Consider the following 14,537-nt stretch of genomic DNA (forward strand, 5'->3'; position numbering starts at 1 on the left):
TAACGAATCATTAAATAATATTTTTTCTAAAAACGTTACCATTTCACCACGTGTCTCTGCTAGACTCCTATCTTTAGGAGAACATTTTCCATGTCCAAAAACTCCTAGTAGTTGATTTATGAAGATTGTTGGTCTTCACTTCAATGGGTCGCTTCACATGGAGATGAAAATTATGATTAACCAATTTTAGTTAAGTGTTTTTAGTTGGGGACAGACTGGTGGAAATTTAGTGTAGCATATGACACTGAGGGCCGATAAAGAAGCCTTGAATAATGATTATGAAAATTAATGGATCGATTTTTGCTTTGTTTCCAAATATAGAAATTGATAAAGAGGTTTTGGCTAAGAAGATTTGGGGCTATATTTTGTACGTATGGTAATCGTAGAACTTTTGAATGGAATTCATGAACTCTCGTATTAATCAAAATTGTTATGGAGAATCCAATCAAAATCGCATATATCTTAGCAAAAATAAAATATAAAAAATGAGGAATTAAATATTTCAACACATGTTCATCTTCGGTCGATGGCTATCAAACCTTATAGACTCGATCTCATATAAACAAAGTTCATTTTCGTGGGGAGAGAGATCATAAGGTAGAAAGTACATTTTATAAATAAAGCCAAACAATTGCTCTCAATAAACAACACAAAGTTGTGTTAATTTCTTTGTCAACACTAGCGATGAATGAAATCAGCACAACACTTCATCATACGTTTAGCCTCGTCTGATTCAGGTTTATACATCTGAAAGGCATGTCCGTCATCAACCTCAAGATACACCACTTCTCCGTCCCATCCGCTCTCCTTCACACCTTCAACAAATCGAACCCCAATCTCCAAAGGAACTATATCATCTTTTTTTCCCATACACACCAAAATCCTCGAACAACCTAACCTCGATAGAGACGGAGCCTTTTTAGAAAGCGGGTTAATTAATGGACTATCAATTGGGGATAATACCCCACACTCTAGTGGACAAATGTATCCCCATATCTTATTAGCCAAACCCTCTTCATCGATTTCAACATTTGGGAACAAGAAATAAGGATACGCGAAAATTGATCCAGTAATTTTTATATCATTATTCAAATCTTCTTTGCCGGCCCTCATAGTCATGTGGTACACTAAATTGCCACCAGCACTGTCCCCAACTACAAACACTTTACTAAAATCACAAAAATTCGTTAACCACGAATCATTATTATTATCAATACTAGACAAATTTTCATCAGCATGTGAAGCGATCCATTGAAGTGCAGTCAAACAATCTTCGTAAATTGTTGGCACATCAACTTCTGGGGCTAATCGGTACTCTACAGAAACAACAACGACGTGTAATTCAGAAGCTAAAGAGTTAACGTATGCATGCATCCTGTTGAAGAAGGCGGATTCTATGACAAGTCCGCCCCCGTGGTAATATACTAACACGGGGATTTTTCGGGAATTAGGAATGTTCTCCGGGAGGTAGAGTCTAGCAGAGACGTGGGGGGAGATAGTGACATCTTTGGAGAATACGCCGCTTGATGGGATTTGTGGCGATGGTGGTACATAGAAGGAGCCGTGCACCTCGTAGAAACGCTCAACATGGCCACTTTTGTAGAGTCGATAGTAATCTTTCACTTCATTGACCACTTGGTTATTATCATCGGAAGTCATGGTAGAGAGAAATTTTGTAAAATATGAGAATGGTGTTGTGGTGTATGTGGTTATTCTCAATATATATATTGAAGATCCAATATAGATCCAGTCTTACTGTCATTATCCAATTTTAAATTTGTTAAAGATAATATAAAATAAATAAATTAATATTTATATTTTCTGATCTCTAACAGCTGGAAGAGGATATGGCTACACATTAATTTGACATAATACATATATTAGATTTTAAATTTAGTACGGAGCCTCGGTAGCGATTTTGCTTTTTCCGGTGAAGTAAATCGCTGTTGATGCAGTGATTTTGCCGTTTTGGTTAATATAAAATTTTATATACTTGATATTTTGTACCCTTTAGGCTCCGTACTCCACTTTAACTATCCAACTTTTAAATAAATACACACATGAATTCTACATGGCAAAATACACATAGGATACTACATAGGACAAAAAATGACACGTAAAATAACATGTAGGACATGTGTGTCTTTTTGTTCAACTTTATACAAGTTTAAATGTCTGCTTTTGCATACCCAAAGTTGAAGGACATAAATATAATTTGAAACCAAGTTAAAGAACATATTTATGTATTATGCCTTAATTTTCAATGCTTTCTAATTTCTGTCGAACTTGCCTTCTTTTTTTCTTCTCTTCTTTTTTTTTTTTGGAAAAAATAAGAGGGACCAAGATGGAGGTTATTTATTTTTGAATTTTTTTGTGTAAAGCCCTTTTTATATTTTTTAAACATGGGCCGAGCTCATTCAAATATCCTTCATTATAATGTTATAAGAAACTTTCACATATATTCATTAAAAAATAATATAATTACTCTCTATAGTTATAGTTTGATAATTACAATTTATAGCTACATGTTACAGGAGAAGAGAGGTGAACGAAATCAGAAGAGGGAAGAGAGAGGCAAGCAAAGATTACAGAAAGTGGGAGAAAGGTGAATTATATATATATATATAGGTTAGATAATTATATATTATACATATACATTTGTATATATAGCAAACGAAATTGGAAGAGAGAATTTGAGATCGGCAAGCAAGATTGTGATAGGGAGGAATGTATATAACATTTCTAACATCTTCGACACAATAGAAAGTAGCAGCTTAGGTTTTGCATAGATCTCCTCGCAAGTTGCTGATCATCCATTCTTTTCAAATCTGTCTGTTATAATAGTTGATTTCACCACTGAACAATACAAAAAAGAATTAAAACATTAATGTTCCTTCAGGTTCAGGAGAGTCCTATATTTATTTTATTGTTTTCACCCCTGTAGCCTATATTTATATAATATAGATATCAAAATTTGAAAAGGATAAGGGAAAGGAAAACGTGTCGAAAATAAACTTGGATGTTTTCTAATTCTAATAGTATTTGGTTTACGCATGGAGATTTTCTAATTCTATGTTTAAAGTAGGTGTTTGACTATTTTTTATTTGTGAAAATTAAAAATGATGATAATTTTTATTTTTGAAGTAGAAAATAATACTTTTAATTTTTATTCTAGGTACTTGGGTCCAGAGCACAGTTGCTTCCATACCAAATATGGGACCAAGTTCTTTGGTGGTCAAGCGTTGTTCCATCATAGATAAGATGTCATTGGTTGGCTTGAGATTGATTGGGAGTTCTATTATATTTTAGGGAGGTGCTGCTTCATCTATATATTGAAGGTCTAAGGTATAATAATTTTAGAATAAAAGATATAACTATTGTATCTCGCGTTTGGTTGGAAGTATTAGGCCGTTCGAGGATTATATATTTCACCATTTATGTCATAGTGATGAAATAAGTAAAACAATATGCATGGTGAAATAACTTATCTCAAAAAAATTAATCTCAGAATAACATGTTCCCGACCAAACGATCTCTTATTACCAAAATCAGATTAAAAAAAACAACACGCTTGATCAAATTTTGTGATTTCTCAATTGGAGGATCTAGCTATAGCTGAAAGAAATTTCACCTTCAACTTCAATGAAATCCAAATCCCCATTCAAATCACTTTTCTTGAGATTCAAAATCTATCTGAATTTTCAAACTACTTTGTGAATTTTTTGTTTTTTGTTAAGAAGATTCAAGATCTATCTATCTCTGTATATATAAAAAGAAAATTGATTATTTTATAGGTACTGTCTAATTTTTATTAAATATTATGTAAATAACTTGATTAAATTATATTAAATAATATGCTTATTTTTATGATACTCTATTTTGCGTACCATCTCATCATGATAAACAAAAATAAAGATAAAAGAGAACTAATCAAAGCAACAAAGTTGGATGTTGCTATAGTAGTGTACCCTATTAATTAATTAATGCTGGATGAAAGCAGCAAATCGCTTAATCAAATCTTGAGATTTTTCAATTTCAGGACTAGCTAATTGAAAGCAATGACCTTCACCTTCAACTTCAATCAACTCTAAATCCCCTTTCCAACCACTTCTCTTTACACCTTCAACGAATCGAACCCCAATTTCTTTTGGAATATATTCATCTTTCTCCATGAAACACAACAACATCTTAGAACAACCCAACTGGGACAAACTAGGAGCATTCTCAGCAAGTGGATTGATCAATGGACTATGTAGCCCAGCTTCTGATGGTGAGCTAATAATAAGCCAATTCTTGTACGATGCATGTTCTTCAATATTCTCAATTGGAACCAAAAAGTAAGGACAAACAAAAATCGAACTATTAATAGTTACCTTTTCATTAATACCACCTTCTCTTCCTGCTCTCATTGCCATATGATAAACTATATTCCCACCAGCACTGTCTCCAATGATACTCAATCTACTAAAATCTCCGTAATTTTTTATCCACGGGTCTTCGTTATCACTGGTGAATTTTTTTTCATTAGCATGTGATGCGACCCATTGAAGTGCAGTCCAAGAATCTTCGTAAATTGTGGTAACATCATGTTCAGGGGCTAATCGATACTCAACTGAAATCGCGATTGCGTTGGCTTTAGAAACCAAGACATTGAGATAATTATGGTACGTTTTAAAAAAAGCAGATCCAAGAACTAGTGCACCACCATGGTAATACACTATAATAGGATGTTTTTGGGTGGAATTTGTTGTGTTTTTAGGAAGGTAAAGTCTAGCAGAAACGTGTGGTGAAATTATAACATCTTTAGAGGAGATATTATTTTTTGGATCGTCAAGTAATGGGGAAACGTACGTTAATAAGATACTTTTTTGATATATATAACGTTCAACTTGACCGTCCTTATAGATTCTATAGAAACCATGCATTTCAGCCACAATCTCATTGTTGTTATCATTGGAATTGGCCATGGAATATATAATCGTTTTTGTAAGAAAGTTTTTTTTTTTTTTTTGGTTATAGAAATTTGGAAGATAATGGGATTTATATACTTACGTGCATCAAGAATATTAAGAGGATGTATTATCATGAAAAAGGACTACTTTGAATAGTCTAGCCGTTTGAACTCTCAACACAACTTCTAGAAATTATACGTGAAAAGAAAATTCAAAGAAAAGATAATTGCTCGTGAATTTGAAATTGATTGGTACGTAAAAGTTCGCCCTTTAAATATATACTCATTCGTTCGAAATTATTTGTCATGTAGCACTAATCAAAGTCAATTTGAATAATTTTTAAGATAAATTAAATCACATTGATTCGATATTTTAAACAAAAAAAATTAGATATTCTAAAACTATATGAAAATTACTATAAAATATAATTTTTTGCATATTAATATGATGAAAAAATGCATCTTAAAATGTTAATTAAATTTTTTATAGTTTGACTCTAAAATTAGAAACCATGATAAATAATAACGAACTTAGAGACATTTGTTTTCCCATCAAAGCATTTAAATATATTTATTGCCAAAGCACTCTTGAAAAACATGACTTTTCAAAAGAAGTTTAAATTATACTCTTGTCCGTTCATTTTCAATTATCATATTCTGTTTTCTAAAATTAATTTAATTAATTATTAAAGTCAAAACTAAATTCTATTAATTAGATATTTCAAATAAAAAATATTAAATATTTAAAAATAACACAAAAATAATTATAAATTGTAATATTTTACATATTAATATGATAAAAAAATATATTATAAAAAATTCTTATAATTTAATTTTAAAAAGGAAACCATAACAATTATAAGTGGACGAATGGAGTATAGATTATTTAAGGAATTTTTCCAATTTCAAAGTAAAATGGGTAAAAAAAGAAAAAAAATAATCATACTTTTTTTGTTTCTCAAAAATTAGATAAATTCTTATTTTCAAGAAAATTTAAACTATTATAGAGATACTTTTAATTATATTTGGGGAAAATGCACAAGTACCTCCTCAACCTATGCCCGAAATCCCAGAGACACACTTATACTATACTAAGGTCCTATTATCCCCCTGAACTTATTTTATAAGTAATTTTCTACCCCTTTTTAGCCTACGTGACACTAGTTTTAAAAAATGTCAACTATCGTGGGTCCACAAGATAGTGCCACGTAGGCTAAAAAGGAGTAAAAAATTGTTAATAAAATAAGTTTAGGGTGATAATAGGACCTTAGTGTAGTATAAATGTGTCTCTGAGATTTCGGACATAGGTTGAGGGAATACTTGGACATTATCCCTTATGTTTGCGATATAGAAAGGACAGTATTGTGTAGTGTATAATGTCTATACTGCTCATCTCATCACGTGCATGTGATAATATACGGTCAAAATATTGATTAGTCATTTCTCATTAGTAGTCATAAAAACCAAAATATAGTTTACTTGTTGGCTTACAAAGGCAAATTTGCCTTCCATGTTTGATAATCATAGCCATCACGTAGTCGAACCAGAGGCGGACCCAGGTGGCCGCATCTAATAACTTTCAGAAAAAAAATCATAAATATATATATTAAAAAACTGAAAAAAATTAATATATAAATGGAGGAAATCAAAATTGTCCATGAATAATGCAAAATAGATTACTTATATTCTTCGTTGCATTTTGGGATAAAAAATATCCCTATTGTTATTCTGAGAGATCATAAACACCCTCAAGAGTTAACACCTCAATTTTTTTTGATGTGGCAAGCCACGTGGGACTAATCCTTCTGTCTAAGCATTGCCAACTAGGATTCACTGCAATAGAACTACACTTTTAGCAGCAACAACAATCACCACAAAAGCCCAGAAAAACGTCACTAAACCTTTTTAACATGAAATTTTAGTTGTGTTTTTTTTCATTGTTTAAAAAATTCAAAAAAATAATATCAATTAAGTAGGAGTTCGAAGACATTGTATGTTTTATTTTTATGTCATATGTAAATGTATAAAATGTACAATAATGATAGTAGAAAATTTGAATCAAGAACTAAATTTGATTATTTTTCGTAATAATATTTGATGTTTTTTTTTATTGATATTGCAGGTTATTTGTTTTAGAAAATTGCAATCGACAATTAACTATCATACATTTTTGGTTGAAAAAATAGGTTTTACTAGTGAATGATTGTTGGAGCCTTAATCGCCATTAAAAATCACTCATAACTTTTAGTGGCAATATGTTGGGATTTTGTGGCGACTTTATCGCCACTAATAGTCAAGTTCTTTTGTAGTGAATTTTAGTTGGCATCACTTAAGTGCAGGAATTAGTCCCATGTGGTTGCCACGTCACTAATAAATTAGGATGTTAACTCTTGAGGGATATTTATGATCTCCTGGAATAACAACAAAGATACTTTTTATCTCAAAGAGACAATTTGATCCTTTTCCGAAATATAAATAAAAGAGTGCCTTCATGGAGAGCATGAAAGGCAATTAGAAGGCTGGTATAAGTGAGTGCGACCACTCATGTGACTGTGGTTTGATTCCGGGTAAAACGTTTTATTATTTTTATCTAACTCATCATAATGATGCACCCCTGGTATTTTGAAAAATATTTTTATGCTTAATGAAATAATTTTATAATCACATAAATAATAAAATAATATTTTAGATTACAAATTTTGAATATTTTTTGAATATGTAAATAATTGAATAAATTATATTAAATATTATGCTACTTTTACTATAGGTCTTTTATGTTATCTAATTTATTATTGTCGAAGATTCACTAATTTTCGCTAGCTTGTACCCTAGTCAAATCAAAATTATGTTATGTAGAAACAAAAATATTATGGAAACAATGAAATCAAATGTAATATAAAATTAATAATATTTTTGCATTGATTTTACTCGTAGTTTTGGACTTTAAATTAAAACAAACTAAAATGGAAAAAAATATCGATAAAGAGAACTATCGAAAGCGTAAGATATATAATGTAGCATTATTAATTCTAATCACTTAAGTTGGATGAAAGCAGCAAATCGCTTAATCAAATATTGAGATTTTTCACTTTCTAGATTAGCTAATTGAAAGCAATGACCTTCACCTTCAACTTCAATCAACTCCAAATCCCCTTTCCAACCACTTTTCTTTACACCTTCGACGAATCGAACCCCAATTTCTTTTGGAATATATTCATCTTTAAAACACAACAACATCCTGGAACAACCCAACTGGGACAAACTAGGAGCATTCTCAGCAAGTGGATTAATCAATGGACTATGTAGCCCAGCTTCTGATGGTGGACAATATTTAAGAAATTATAAATAAGATGACAATCGTTTTTGTTTCAGTACTCCTTAAGAAGCTTCTTGGGAATCATACAATAATACAAACAAATATGAACATTTTTTAAACAGTATAAATTGTAAAGGGTAATATAATTTTTTTTATAATTAATATTTTTTTGATTTAATAAAATTAACTAATAAGAAATAATTATTTTTTATAAGATGATCAGCTAATACGGGACGAAAGAAATAAAATGGGAAAAAAAGTTATATATTCCGGGGACTTGGGTACTAACCATGTTATATTTGGTCTAAGATAAGATCTTAAACAATTTCAATTATTTTCTAGATGTTAGACTGACCACTAGGAGGAAATTAAAGGGTGAACATTCATTAAAAAAAAAAAGTTAAATCATCAAATCAATTGTGAAGTCATATATGCAACAATCTATCAGAAAATTTTACTCCTATTTAAATAAAGTAAAAATAACTTTTAACACATATATAAAATAAAATGTTAAATCTTCTTAATTAGCATAAAATAAATACGTATTTAAATTTCAAATTTGAATAGCTATTTGAATCCTCAACAACCTTCTAGAAATCATACATCAAAATTCAAAAGAAAAGTTTGAAGAAAAGAAAAGGCTGTTTAGCTTTATACGTAGAGTTTTAAGTTTTATATAACTAGTATTTTTACTAGTTTTTCCCCCCCAAAATACAATCATTATTTTAAGTTTTACTGCTAATCTAATTTCAAAAATGATTATTAGTGAAAATTAATTTTTAATTGTAGTAAAATATGTATTTTTATTTATTATTACTATTCTTTGTATATATTCCTACAACCTTTAAAGACATTGATTATATCCTTACAAGGAAATTGTGAATTACATGATAATTTTTCTTGAAATTATTATGAAAATTTGGAGGAAAATAAATTTTATGCAAATTTTAGTATTAATTCTCAGGAAAATCCCCATATAATTTATAATTTTCTTATAAATAATGACATTTAAATAATATTAATAAAAATTTAATACTCTTTATTAATATTAATATTTATTGCCGCTAAGGATGCTGCTAGGTGGATGAGGTAATACATAGTCAAGTTAGTAGTCAAATGAGGGAACTAGATAAATAAATAAAGACCAACATATTGATCTTCTTGGCTTGGCAGAGCAACAAATTCACTATCTATATTCTATAATTATCTTTTACTTCTAGGCTTACAAAGTTGGTGACAAAAGGCATGCATTTGTCTCCCATGTGTGATAATCAAAGCCTTTAGTAGAATAATAAGTCAATTCTTTTTCTTTTTATTAATCAGTTTACAAATAACTTAATTCATCACTAAAATAAAATGAAAAACAAAGTAAGTTTTTTTAACTAATGTGGTTATAACATAAACCAACAAAAGAAAGGTCAATACACCTAGAGAGAACCTAATCTCATAACCACCTACACTACATGGAAAAGGTACAAATGATCATACAAATCAAATAACTACAATTTTATTTCTAGATTATTATGTTTTAACATATCTACTTTCTTTATTATATCTTTCTTTATCCTTGTTAAAATATCTCAATTTGCACATTTTGATATTTGAAAGTAGTCTAATTCAGTAGTTTTTTCAGGTATGGTATACAATTGCTCTCAAGTTTCTGTAACAATCTCTTTCTAGAAATGCTTCCGATAACTTTTTTTATTTTCTCTAGCATAATTTTCATTTCACGTGCTTAAAATTACATGTCTGACCAATTATTTGATAAATTAGGTCTTAATTATTTAATTCAAAAACAATCTGAAAAAAATAAAAAATGCAGGGGTGTTTATGTAGTCTTCATGTCACATAAGCCTAATAGTATAAAGAAACTTTACAAAGTTTTAGAATTTTTTTTTCTTTTGAGTTTTGGAATGGCGTTATGGTAAATTTATATATTTATATGATTATTATCATAGGATATTTAAACAGGGAGAAAGCAACAATTGAAACACTATATTTGGATCCAACTTATTTCAGTTGTGGCCATATGGAGTATTATAGATTTAGGAGAATATTTAAAGAACATTCTAAATTTTGATCATTTTATTTAGATCATTTTGAAACTATCAATAATTTTAGAGCGAAGTACAAAAGACAATTCTAATTCTTGAATTATTGATGATCTTAAATATATTTTATTTGACTAATATAGAACTAATTAGATACAATATTCATCTTACAGTATTAGTGAAACACATTCTTAAATCATCATCAAGTTTGAAGGTGTTTTTAATTTACGAGAGTTCAATACTAGTTGCTATGTCATTTGGCAGGGGTCTATTTAAATTTGTCAATAAAAAACTGTTTTTAAGATTATCTATAATTCATGAACATGAAACTTAATTTATACTAAATTTAAAAGTGTTTCGATACTTAACTCAAAGACAAAATTGGTAATTTATATAATATTATGAATTAACATTGTGCTTGGGCTTGGGCTAGCACAGATTTTTATCTCAACTAGCACATTTTAAAGTTTTTCTTTATCTTTTTGGCAAAATAAGATATTAATTGCAACATGAAGAATAACTTTTGTTACTCTATTTGATAGTTTTAGAATATATATTATTAAGTTTAATATATTCTTATTCCATATGTTATTTCTGCATTAAAACAATATATACATTTTACATAATATATGAAATCAACATAATATAAAATAATATTATTCCTGCATTGCATTTATTACTCCACTTTTTGATGATAAGGCAATCAAAAATAATATTCCATGATAACAAAAATCAAGATAAGAGAATTATTGAAGCAACAAGGATGATATTTCTTTTTAATAATATTTAATGTAAACATTTAAAATTATTCAAGTTGGATAAAAGAAGCAAAACGCTTGATCAAATCTTGAGATTTCTCTGTATTAGGATTATTTAGTTGAGAGCAATGACCTTCATCTTCAACTACAATGAACTCCAAATCCCCTTTCCAACCACTTTTTTTTACGCCTTCGACGAATCGAACCCCAATTTCTTTTGGAATATATTCATCTTTCTCCGCGAAACACAACAACATCCTAGAACAACCCAACTGAGACAAACTAGGAGCATTTTCAGCAAGTGGATTAATTAGTGGACTATGTAGCCCAAATTCGGATGGTGAACTAATAACAATCCAATTTTTGTACGATACATTTTGTTCGATGTTTTCAATTGGAACCAAAAAGTAAGGACAAACAAAAATCGAACCATTAATAGATACCTTTTCATTAATACCGCCTTCTCTTCCTGCTCTCATTGCCATATGATAAACTATATTCCCACCAGCACTGTCTCCAATGATACTCAATCTACTAAAATCTCCGTAATTTTTTATCCACGGGTCTTCGTTATCACTAGTGAATTTTTTTTCATTAGCATGTGATGCGACCCATTGAAGTGCGGTCCAACAATCATCATAAATTGTGGTCACATCATGTTCAGGGGCTAATCGATACTCAACTGAAATCGCGATTGCGTTGGATTCAGAAACCAAGACATTGAGATAATTATGGTACGTGTTAAAAAAAGCAGATCCAAGAACTAGTGCACCACCATGGTAATACACTATAATGGGAAGTTTTTGGGTGGAATATGTTGTGTTTTTTGGAAGGTAAAGTCTAGCAGAAACGTGTGGTGAAATTGTAACGTCTTTAGATGAGACATTATTTTGTGGATCGTCAAGTGACGGGGGTACGTATGTTACGCCACATTTGTCATAGAACCGTTCGACTCGACCATTTTTATAGACTCTATACCAACAATCGATTTGTGTGAAATCCTCATTGTTGTTGTCATTGGAAGTAGCCATGGAAAAAAAAATTACTCTAGAGAGAAATTGAAGATAAGGTATGTATGGTATGGAAGTTGATTTGAGTGTAGAAATTTGGAAGAAGGTCTGGATTTTATATAATAGGATTTGGTTGTCTTGTTTCTACCCAATTATTAAGTGTTGGAGCATGACTAAGCAAGCTTCTAGAAAATAACACATAATTTCGGCGGTTGTTTGGTATTATTTCATAATACATTATATGAAGTTGTATCGTTTTAATGTATAGAATATTTAGATAGATTTATCACGTAATGTCATATATATAATTTGAATAATAAATCTATAAGAAGTTCTAGTGTATGGATATAGATATTATGAAATTACAGGGTAAATGATAAAATAGAATTTATTAAATAATAATTAGAAACAAAATAAGGAAAATATTAAGATAACAACACGATCTCACTTAATCAGTCGTTATATAAAATAAATTTTTTTTATCATTACCTAATGATTGATTTTAATGATACACTATTGAAGTAACAATCAAAACGAATATTGTATTTAGACTAGCAATATGATGCAATACAAGAGGTAATATTAACCATGCAAACATGGTGTAAGGCTGAATTTGTATTTTAACCTAATGAATACGAGGTTTAAAAAGAAATATTTTTAAAATTTATAATAATTTTTTACAAGACGCATATATTTGGTTGTACATCATCTATAAAGTAAAATAACAAATCTAAAATAAATTTATTTTTTTCGAAATAGATTCAAATATCATTTTTTAAAAATAAATCAAAAAAAATTATCCAATAAATTTATATATTGTAATTATATTAAAGAGTGGGTCTTTTTAAAAGCTAGTTAATTAGGCAACTAACTCGTCACTTTCGGCAAGGTACATTGATTAGATATATAACATAGCTTGTAATAACATATCTGTATTAGCTCTCTATATTTTTAAAGAAATTAATAATAAAAGTGTAATTTAATTACATTATCCTTCAAATATAATACATATAATATCTTAAAAAATATAACAGAGAAATAACTATAATTAATAATGAAAATAATTAGAAATTAAATATAAAATTATCTACTGACTTTATCAAATTAATAAATATTATTAGATATCCTAAAATAGTTAGCGGACAGAAACAACTATTCTGATATTTCAAAAACCTTCTGGAGATTATGTTTGAAAATAATTATTTTAATATTTTAAGAAAATATTATTTTAATTTTTAGGAAATATTATTTTAATATTTCGAACAATATTTTTTTATACTAGTTTGCATTTACATTTCAGCTGACAGTGAAAAATTAAATTGCCTTAAATGTTCATTATGACAATTCGGCCGTTGGCCTAACTTGTTTTAATTGTCATTTATTTTTTTCATTTATTGGTATTAAAATATATAGTATATAATAATGGATAATTTTCACATATAGCAAATATAAAATAATATGTAATAAGATTTATTTCAGTTTGATAATAGATGAAATATTTGAATATTCATAATAAATGATTATTATGTCTAAATAGACTATAAAAGTTATATGAAATTCTTAAAGGATTTAAAAAGTCTTAAAGCAATTTTATTGAGTATTCAATGACTTTGAGATTACTTAACACAAAGAAAGGATTTTTTCACCTTATGAAAATGATTTAAAATGTCATGTATTAGTGCAAATAATGCACTTACAGATTGATGGTTATGCAAATGCTAGAAGATGTGTGACTTTCTTTGAGAAGAAAAAACGAGCTTCAATAAAATTGATCAATCTCTCATCAGGCAGAAATAATTTGATTATGTAAATGCAAAATGTTTATTTGATCTACATAAAGCTCGATTGCCAATGAGCTATTTGCTTACATATGGAGGCACAACAAAATCTCAACATTCAACAAACATTAGTAATCACTTCTTCAAATCATATTGATCTATGAAGTAAATCATGGGCGTGTTAGATTGGAATCATGATCTATCACATTCAGAAAATATGCGATTTTTCTTTGATAAAGGATATTCTAATCGTCATATACGAAAATAATATATAGCTTAATTGAATGGAGGATACAACCAAAGGAGATCAGATAAAACATATTTCACCAAAAAAAAAAAATTCACACATAATCTTCAACAAAATGGTGAGATAGACGTTCAAAGGCTTGTTCAAGTGATAATCTTGTAAACTTATTCACTAAGGATTACCAACATCAATATTTGAGAAGTTGTGATATAAGATTGGAATGTGTTGACACCCAATTTTGACCTAACATTTTAAAAATTCTTGATTTTGGAGCTTTATTTATTTAATAGCAAATTTTGGTCCGATGATTTTAAAATTCATACATTTAGAGTCAAATACAAAAAAAATAAAAAAAAATAATTACCTTTCCCACATTGTCACTTAAACAATTTTCAATTTTACAATAGTCCCACATTGGTAGTTTAC

The 14,537-nt window shown here is 28.9% G+C and overlaps 3 protein-coding genes across 3 annotated transcripts; all 3 read right to left on the minus strand.

The window, feature by feature from the left end:
- Positions 1 to 678: 678 nt before the first annotated feature.
- LOC101256216 (2-hydroxyisoflavanone dehydratase-like) lies at positions 679 to 1,659 on the minus strand. The gene has a single exon (XM_004247482.4). The coding sequence runs from the start codon at positions 1,657 to 1,659 to the stop codon at positions 679 to 681; it is 981 nt and encodes a 326-aa protein (XP_004247530.2).
- Positions 1,660 to 3,786: 2,127 nt separating this feature from the next.
- Positions 3,787 to 5,232, minus strand: LOC101255920 (2-hydroxyisoflavanone dehydratase-like). Its single transcript, XM_004247481.5, has one exon. It carries the CDS (start codon positions 4,965 to 4,967, stop codon positions 3,981 to 3,983), a length of 987 nt encoding a protein of 328 aa, XP_004247529.3. The 5' UTR covers positions 4,968 to 5,232; the 3' UTR covers positions 3,787 to 3,980.
- A 5,731-nt stretch (positions 5,233 to 10,963) lies between these two features.
- ASH3 (acylsugar acylhydrolase 3) lies at positions 10,964 to 12,170 on the minus strand. The gene is given in 1 exon segment (NM_001329405.1): positions 10,964 to 12,170. A coding segment is annotated over 1 exon segment (984 nt). The 5' UTR covers positions 12,108 to 12,170; the 3' UTR covers positions 10,964 to 11,123.
- Between the last annotated feature and the right edge of the window lie 2,367 nt (positions 12,171 to 14,537).

The sequence above is a fragment of the Solanum lycopersicum genome, chromosome 9, assembly GCF_036512215.1.
Source record: "Solanum lycopersicum chromosome 9, SLM_r2.1".
Lineage (NCBI taxonomy): Eukaryota > Viridiplantae > Streptophyta > Magnoliopsida > Solanales > Solanaceae > Solanum > Solanum lycopersicum.